Consider the following 9654-nt stretch of genomic DNA (forward strand, 5'->3'; position numbering starts at 1 on the left):
TCCCATCCACAATATACAAAGGCCTGTGCTACTGGCTGATGCCATCAACATTACACCAGGGCCAGTGCTCCCTGTGAAGCCATCTTCACCACACCACTGCCTGCGTTTCTGGCAGAGGCCATCCACATTGCACCAGGGCCAATGCTCCCTCTGAGGCCATATTCACCACACCAGGGCCTGTGCTGCTGGCTGATACCATACACATTTTACCAGGGCCTGCGTTGCTGGGTCATGCCATCCACATTACACCAGGGTGTGTGGTGCTGACCAATAACATCCATATTTCACCAGGGCCACTGTTGTTGGCTGAGGCCACCCACATTACACCAAGGACAGTGCTTCCTGTGAGGCCATCTTCAACACACCACTGCCTGTGTTGCTGGCTGATGCCATCCACATTACACCCGGGCCTGTTGTGTGGTGCTGGCCAATACCATCCACATTTCACCAGGGCCAGTGTTGTTGGCTGAGGCTATTCACATTACACCAGGGCCTGTGGTGCTGACCAATACCATCCACATTTCACCAGGGCCAGTGTTGTTGGCTTAGGCCATAAACTTTGCACCAGGGACAGTGCTTCCTGTGAGACCATCTTCAACACACCTTGGCCTGTACTGTTGGATGAGGCCATCCACATTACACCAGGGCCTCTGGTGCTGGCCAATACCCTCCACATTTCACCAGGACCACTATTCTTAGCTGAGGCCATACACATTACACCAGGGACAGTGCTTCCTGTGAGGCCATCTTCACCACAACAGGGAGTGTGCTACTGGCTGATGCCATCCACATTACACCAGGGCCAGTGGTGTTGGTTGAGGACATTCTCATTACACCTGGGCCTGTGGTGCTGAACGATATCATGCACATTTCACCAGATCAAGTGGTGTTGGCTATGGCCATTCACATTACACCAGGGTGTTTGGTGCTGACCAATACCATCCATATTTCCCCAGGGACAGTGTTGTTAGATGAGGCCATCTACATTTCACCAGGGCCTGTGGTCATGGCTGAGGCCAACTACATTTCACCAGGGCCTGTGTTGGTGGCTTATCCCATCCACAATATACAAAGGCCTGTGCTACTGGCTGATGCCATCCACATTGCACCAGGGCCGGTGCTCCCTGTGAGGCCATCTTCACCACACCAGGGCCTGCGTTTCTCGCTGATGTGATCCACAATTCACAAGGGCCTGTGCTACTGGCAAAGGCCATTCACATTACACCAGGGTGTGTGGTGCTGACCAATACCATCCATATTTCACCAGGGCCACTTTTCTTGGATGAGGCCATACACATTACATCAGGGACAGTGCTTCTTGTGAGGCCATCTTCACCACACCAGGGCCTGTGCTTTTGGCTGAGGCCATCCACATTACATCACAGCCTGTGATGCCGCCTTCTACCATCCACATCACACCAGGGACAGTGCTTCCTGTGAGGCCACATTCACCCCACCAGGGCCTGTGGTGCTGGATAAGGCCATCCACATTACACCAGGGCCTGTGCTACTCGTTGATACCATCCACATTTCACCAGGGTTTGTGCTGCTGGCTGATGCGATCCACAATACACAAGGGCCTGTGCTACTGGCTGAAGATATTCACATTACACCAGGGCCTGTGGTGCTGGCCAATACCATCCACATTTCAGCAGGACCACTGTTGTTGGCTGAGGCCATACACTTTACATCAGGGACAGTGATTCCTTTGAGTTCATCTTCACCCCACCAGGGCCTGTGGTGCTGGATAAGGCCATCCACATTACACCAGGGCCTGTGCTACTCGTTGATACCATCCACATTTCACCAGGGTTTGTGCTGCTGGCTGATGCGATCCACAATACACAAGGGCCTGTGCTACTGGCTGAAGATATTCACATTACACCAGGGCCTGTGGTGCTGGCCAATACCATCCACATTTCAGCAGGACCACTGTTGTTGGCTGAGGCCATACACTTTACATCAGGGACAGTGCTTCCTGTGAGGCCATATTCACCCCACCAGGGCCTCTGCTGCTCGTTGATGCCATCTACATTACACCTGAGCCTGTGGTGCTGACCGATATCATGCACATTTCACCAGGGCCAGTGGTGTTTGCTAAGGCCATTCACATTACACCAGGGTGTGTGGTGCTGACCAATACCATCCATATTTCACCAGGGAGTGTGTTGTTAGATGAGGCCATCCACATTAAAACAGAGCCTGTGCTACTGGCTGAGGATATTTACATTTCACCAGGGCCAGTGCTCCCTGTGAATTGACTTCTATAAGATAAAGCGATAAATATGTGAGTCTGAGTCGTCTATCAAAAGTTACAGCTATTTATATGAAGTTGTACAAAAACGCTTTATTTCGCCAAGACAGTGCATTTCTGACTGTTACATGCATTTGAATGGGGAACTCGCCCGAAACAAAGTATAGGTGTAAATGGCCTCGCTAGAAGTCTGACTAGCTATCCACACAGCTAAACATGAACCCAGGAACTCCAGACAATAGATGAGATCTTGAGAAGTTTACTGATTCTTTCATTTTGTGAAACTGTAACAATAAAACATATGTGGAAATGTACATTACTCATCTGTACTGTTAACAACAACTTGTGCCAATGACAATAACAATGCATTTGAGAAGCTAGCATGACGATTAGCACCGCTAATTAGCATATGAACTGGCGATCTCATTTACATATGAATAGCACATAGAAAACTTGTTAACTGTGGTCCATCACACATAAAGACAACACTTGGAGTGTCTCATTGCTTTTCCATTGAGTACTTACAGACAATGCTTTAACAAACACCCAAAGAAGGACATGAATGTGGAGCAGCCATCTCGAAGCAACATAGCAAGAAAACATGAACTTCCTGTCTAACTCTTCTTCTACTGTCACAAAATATCGACTTAAAGGGACCACAGGGCGGCGCATTTACTGACATTTAAAACATGAACTAACTAGGCAGTAACATAACACTCCCCGCCTGGGATTATGACAATCCCACATTAAACTGTCAGTCACTAAACTTTTCGGGGGACAGCAGCAAAACCACTTCCGTTACAGGACGAGAGAAAGTCTTCTTATTGCCTGAATGTGAAGTAGTTACTTCGACTTTCCGGACAAGTCCATCGTTCCCTGGGAAAGTCTTGGTTATGATACACATGGGCCAATTGCCCCTCTTCACCTGAATGTCTTTGAGCAGAACGATGTCTCCTTCCTTGAGACTTTGTTTCTTGTCCTGCCATTTGTGTCGCAACTGAAGAGTATGAAGGTATTCCCGTCTCCATTTGGACCAGAACATGTCAGCGAGACCTTGTACTCTTTTCCATTGTTCTTTCAGAAATATCCCCTTTCCAAAGTCACCAGGGGGTGGCGCTGCTGAGTCTGGTTTCATCGTGAGCAGCATCGACGGCGTGAGGATGAGGGGTGACTCAGGATCGGTGGACACAGGAATCAGGGGGCGAGCATTCATGATGGCACAGACTTCTGCCACGAATGTTGACAACAGTTCATGTGTTAGTAGTGTTCTTTTGCAGTCCTGTAACATAGAGTCGAGGATACGCCTCGCAATCCCAATCAACCGCTCCCAGGCACCGCCCATATGGGATGCATGAGGTGGGTTGAAGATCCATGAACAGTTTTGTTTGCTTAAGTAGCCTTCGACATCCTTGACTGACATGTTCGATCCGTCCATTTTCAGTTCCCGAGAGGCGCCGATAAAGTTCGTACCGCAATCCGATCTTAGTTGTCTTGCTGGGCCTCTGATTGCAAAAAGTCGCCTTAAAGCATTTATGAAGCTGTCTGTGCTCATTGATTCGATCAACTCGATATGGACTGCTCTTGTTGACAGACATGAGAACATCACGGCCCACCTTTTAGAGCTAGGTTGTCCTCCTCTCGTGCGCCGGGTTACAATGTCCCATGGCCCGAACACGTCTACACCCACATATGTGAAGGGGGGTGCAACTTGCATTCGTTCAGATGGTAAGTTTCCCATTTGCTGACATTCCGCTTTTCCTTTCAATTTCTTGCATGTGACACACTTAAAAAGCACTGTGCTGATAGCCCTTTTGGCTCCTACCATCCAGAATCCTGCAGCTGTAATGGCACCTTCCGTGAAATGTCTTCCTTGGTGTTTCACAGTCTCGTGATAGTGCCGTATTAAGAGCGTTCCCAAGTGGTGTCGGGCAGGGATGATGAGAGGGTGAGTGGTGTCGATACCCAGTTCAGATTGTATGATTCGGCCTCCAACTCTTAAGAGTCCATTGCTATCTAGAATAGGATGCAGTTTCCAAAGACTGCTTGAGGGGGGAATAGGGATCCCTTCCTGAATACACTTTATTTCCTTTTCGTAGCACTCACTCTGAACGCTCTTTATGATACAGACCTTCGCATTTTCCAATTCTTCCACTGTGGGTTGACAGAGATGCCAACCACGACAGCTGGATGCTTGGTTGGATTGACCAAAGGAACGAGCAATGTGGGTCAAGCGGGCAACTGCTCTGAGGAGAGGACTGTAGTCGGAAAACCTCTCAAGATGGGATGAACTTACTGTTGACCTTGCGATTTGTGTCAGATTTGTTGTCACCAGCGGACGTATTTCTGTATCAAGAGTGGGATCCACAAGGTCAAACGTGACTGGAGATTGCGACTGTGCGGACGGTTTGAGGAGAAAGGCTGGCCCTTTAAACCATGTTGTGCTGCTCAGTTGTGCTGCTGCAACGGAGCGGGACCCATGATCTGCTGGGTTGAGTTCAGATGGAACGTACCTCCACTGGTTGGAGCATGTTGATTGGAGGATGCGTTGGACCCTGTTATGCACGTACACATAAAATCTTCGTGACTGATTGTGGATGTAGCCTAGCACGACTTTACTGTCAGTGTAGTACTCAATGTCGTCAAACATGATGTCTATTTCTGCTACTATCAGCTCCGCAACTTCAACTGCAAGCACTGCGGCACATAACTCTAGTCTTGGAATTGTGAGGCCGGCTTGAGGAGCTAGCTTTGTTTTTCCAAACACAAAGCCGATTTCTGTTTTGTTCAAAGTAGACAGTTTGATGTAAGCGACAGCTGCAATGGCTTTCACGGATGCATCAGCGAATACACAAAGTGTTTTGGTTTGGGCGCCAGATGTAGAGAGAGAAGTGTAGGGGCGTGGTATTTGGAGATCTTCTAAATCTTGAAGTGAGTCCTTCCAATTGCTCCACTCTGCCTTCATGTTGTCTGGGAGTGCTGCATCCCAGTCGTCCGTCAAGCTGGTAAGTTCTCTAAGAATCAGTCTGCCTTGAATTGTGATTGGAGCGAGAAACCCCAGAGGGTCGTAGAGACTGTTGACAGTAGAGAGGACACCTCTACGTGTGAAGGCCTTTTGCTCATTGTCAACTTTGAATGTGAAGGTGTCTGTGTCAACATTCCACAGCAGCCCCAAACTGCGTTGCACTGGCGAGTCTTGAGCACACAGGTCTAAGTTTCCAATGTTTTTTGCCCTGTCCTCTGGTGGGAAAGCTTCTAGGACTGTAGGGCGGTTGGAGATTACTTTGTGTAGTCTGAGGTTTGAAGAAGCAAGAGCCCGTTGAGCTTGTTGGAGAACTTGTATGGCCTTTTCTTCAGTAGGAAATGACTTGAGAGCGTCATCGACATAGAAATCTCGCTCAATGAATGTCCGCACCTCAATCCCAAAATCTAGCTCACCAGTCGCTGCTGCTTTCTTCAACCCATATATGGCGACAGAGGGGGAGGGACTGTTCCCAAAAATGTGCACTCGCATGCGATACTCTATAACTTCAGATGACATGTCGTTATCTTTGTACCACAAGAAGCGGAGAAAGTCTCTGTGGCTCTCTTTGACAACAAAACAGTGGAACATATGTTCAATGTCCGCCGTTATGGCCACCTGCTCCTTTCTGAATCTTATGAGCACCCCAACAAGACTGTTGTTGAGGTCGGGGCCTGTTAGCAACACGTCGTTGAGAGAGACTCCTTCATGTGGGGCGCTTGAGTCGAACACGACCCTAATTTTGGCGGGTTTCTTTGGATGGTAAACCCCAAACAAAGGGAGGTACCAGCATTCCTGGTTCTGAGAGCTGGTGCCACTTCAGCATGTCCTCTGGTAAGCATGTTCTCCATAAACTCCAGAAAGTGTGTTTTCATTTCAGGTCGTTTTTCAAGAGTGCGCCGGAGTGACATAAGGCGATCGTAGGCCAGTTGTCTGTTGTTCGGGAGCCGTTGTCGAGGCGATCGAAAAGGCAGAGGACCAACCCAGCTATTGTCGCTGCCCTGATAGAACTCTGAGTCCATTATTTGGAGAAACTGCATATCCTCAACTGATGGTGCAAGTTTGTGATCATCCGCTGTTCGTGTGAAGACCTGCTGACCAATGCTGTCCACATTACATCCTGACACAGGAAGGCTTGGGAGGCTGTGACTGCGCTCAGGAGCTTTGGTAAATGTCTCTTTAACAGTTATTTGACCGTTGCATGGCTGAAAATGGCTTGCACGGCCATTCTCCAGTATGAAAGTCTTATAGCTGTTCACGTGTGGGGGTCTGTGCACTCCATCGAGACAGATGTCACCTACCACGACCCAACCCATGTCGAGTCTCTGAGCAAATGGGGCGTCGTCTGGGCCGTTTATCTGCTCCCGGACTTTGTGGACTCGAAGCATGTCTCGTCCCAGCAGTAGTAGTATGTCAGCATTTGGGTCTAATGGCGGGATCAAGTTGGCAATCTGTCGTAGATGGGCGTGGTGTTGGGCAGCTTCTGGAGTTGGTATCTCAGAGCGGTTATCTGGAATTTCGTTACATTCGAGGAGTGTTGGCAGAGGAAGACTTGCCTTTCCATTCACTGACTCTACTATAAAGCCAGAAGCACTTCTTCCTGATACTCCTGTGAGTCCGGCACACGTCTTTAACATGTACGGGCGACTCTCTCCTTGGATCTGAAAAACATCAAAGAAGTGTGCCAGCGATCGATTGCTCTGATCGTCCAAGATTGCATACATTTTCTTTGTTTGATCTCTGTGTCCAGCAGGGTATACATTCACTAGTGTGATTTTTGAACATTCTCTGGCGCTCACTCCTTCCCCACACACCTCAGTACACCGAGATGTGACTTCTTGGGTGTCTGCTTTGTCTCTCTCCCCGCCTTGCTGTGGGGAAGGGGGCGATTTAGACTCCCATGGTGCTGGACCTGGGTGGAGGGCAGAAATGTGATTTTTGCTGTCACACTCAGTGCACGTGGTTTCTGATTCACAGTTCTTGGCTAAATGGTCAGTAGATGAGCAGCAGCGAAAGCAGACGTTTAATTTTTTGAGGATCTGTTTGCGCTCTTCCAAGGGTTTCTCTCTGAACCCTCTGCACCTTTTCAGAGGATGAGGCTTGCTGTGAATTGGGCACTGTTTATTTGGATTCACAGCATACTTAGACTTTTCTGCATCTGCCTTGTCCTGTACTTGAGTTTTGTGAACAGATATGGGTCCTTTGGAGAACCTTTCGTGCATGTGTCTTCGTTCTGATGTTATGGGTTGGTTAGGGCTGTGGACGCTGAAGCTAGGGTCAGTTCGTGTTCTGGCTTCAGTGCGAATGAAGTTGACAAACACAGTAAAGGGGGGAAAGCTGACGCCATAATCGTGCTTGTACCTTGAACCAATATTCATCCACCTTTCTTGTAGATTGTACGGCAATTTTTCGACTATCGCTTGGATCCCTCTTGATGTGTCTAAGTAGGTCAAGCCAGGTAAGTAACTGTCCAACTTGGCTGTCTCTAGCTCTAACATTAGGTCGGCAAGATCACGGAGTCTATAAGGCTCTTTAAGTGTGATTTTAGGGAAGCTGTCGACCTTTTGAAAGAGAGCTTGCTCTACAGCTTCTGGGGAGCCATATATTTCTTCAAGTCTGTCCCAAGCCATAGCTAAACCAACTTCAGGGCATCTGATATTGACAGCTCTCATTTGTTTGGCTTGTTTAGCTGAATCTTTACCAAGGTAGCGCACCAGCAAATCCAGCTCTTCTCCTGGTGAAAGGTCTAACCCTGCTATTGCGGTTTTGAAAGATGATTTCCATGCCCAGTAACTCATGGGTTGGTCATCAAAGCTGGTAAGGCCTGTAGTAATGAGCTGGCTGCGGGCTAGATATTTGGCGAGGTCGTAAGTGTGTTGGCTCGGGGCATGTTCATTGCCCTGAGTATAACTGGATTTATATGGTGTCTGAACAAGAGGTGTAAACTCTTTGTAGTTGGTGGATGGGGGCTTGTACAGTTCGTTATGAGTAGCAGCACAGTTTGTTTTGTTTCCTTCTTTTATAGCAATTTCTTGAAAGGCGGGTGTAGGGTCTTTGTATTCCGTTTTTACTGGGGCTGTTGATTCTGCTGCATTGATAGCTGTTTGTTCCAAAACATACTGCGCAGTGCGTTTTTCTTTGCTCTCAGATAGGGGTGGCCCATAAGCTACACTGCGTGTTTCGAAGCCTAATTCAAGTAGACCAGCTTCTAAAGAATTAGCTTCTGCTATGGCAGCTTCCTTCTCTTGTTCCGCTCTCAGCGCGTCAAGAGTAGCTTGTAAGCGTGCTTGCTCGACTTTAATTTCTATTTCTTTCTTTGTATATGAGGCTCTTGTTTGAGCAGCTTCAGCCTTTGCTCTTGCTCTGAGCAGTTCAATGCTAGCTGACGAACCTGCTCTTGATGGTGGTTTGTGGGAACGGACTGACTCTGTCTCGGCTTTGGAGGATTTACTTTCAGACATTTTGGATTTGTTGTATTTTGATTGTGTCCGCCCGTATACTTTACTTAGCTTATAGGATGGTCGTAGCTCCACGCGGTGGCTTCTGTAGCTATGATGTTTGCTGTGGTGCTGTCTTTTCACTGTAAATGGCTTCGCTAGAAGTCTGACTAGCTATCCACACAGCTAAACATGAACCCAGGAACTCCAGACAATAGATGAGATCTTGAGAAGTTTACTGATTCTTTCATTTTGTGAAACTGTAACAATAAAACATATGTGGAAATGTACATTACTCATCTGTACTGTTAACAACAACTTGTGCCAATGACAATAACAATGCATTTGAGAAGCTAGCATGACGATTAGCACCGCTAATTAGCATATGAACTGGCGATCTCATTTACATATGAATAGCACATAGAAAACTTGTTAACTGTGGTCCATCACACATAAAGACAACACTTGGAGTGTCTCATTGCTTTTCCATTGAGTACTTACAGACAATGCTTTAACAAACACCCAAAGAAGGACATGAATGTGGAGCAGCCATCTCGAAGCAACATAGCAAGAAAACATGAACTTCCTGTCTAACTCTTCTTCTACTGTCACAAAATATCAACTTAAAGGGACCACAGGGCGGCGCATTTACTGACATTTAAAACATGAAACTAACTAGGCAGTAACATAACAATAGGTTTTCATTATGTGAATAACTTGAAAATCTTAGCTCAAACAGCTGCAAAACCTTTTTGCCCAGCACCGGAATATTGAATTGTATAAGAAAGATAAAGCCATAAATATGTGAGTCTGAGTCGTCTATCAAAAGTTAAAGCTAATTTATATGAAGTTGTACAAAAGGGCTTTATTTCGTCAAGACAGTGCGTTTCTGACTATTACATGTATTTGAATGGAGTTCTCGCACGAAACAAAGTATAGGTTTT

General features: G+C 47.2%; 1 protein-coding gene across 1 annotated transcript; it reads right to left on the reverse strand.

Moving 5' to 3' along the window:
* Positions 1-3468: 3468 nt before the first annotated feature.
* On the reverse strand, positions 3469-9276 carry LOC309716183 (uncharacterized protein). The gene is made up of 3 exons (XM_082549851.1): positions 9212-9276; positions 7088-8970; positions 3469-6934 (listed from the first exon to the last, which is right to left on the reverse strand). The coding sequence occupies exons 2-3, from the start codon at positions 8732-8734 to the stop codon at positions 5951-5953; spliced, it is 2631 nt and encodes an 876-aa protein (XP_082405977.1). The 5' UTR covers positions 8735-8970; positions 9212-9276; the 3' UTR covers positions 3469-5950.
* Between the last annotated feature and the right edge of the window lie 378 nt (positions 9277-9654).

The sequence above is a fragment of the Aulonocara stuartgranti genome (assembly GCF_965226115.1).
Source record: "Aulonocara stuartgranti genome assembly, chromosome: 10".
In the NCBI taxonomy this organism is placed as follows: domain Eukaryota; kingdom Metazoa; phylum Chordata; class Actinopteri; order Cichliformes; family Cichlidae; genus Aulonocara; species Aulonocara stuartgranti.

Coding starts and splice junctions, on each gene's coding strand:
- LOC309716183 (XM_082549851.1), bottom strand. CDS start 8,734: ATGTCTGAAAGTAAATCCTCCAAAGCCGAGACAGAGTCAGTCCGTTCC. Junction 6,935..7,087: donor TCACATCTCGGTGTACTGAG/GTGTGTGGGGAA, acceptor GATGTTTTTCAG/ATCCAAGGAGAGAGTCGCCC.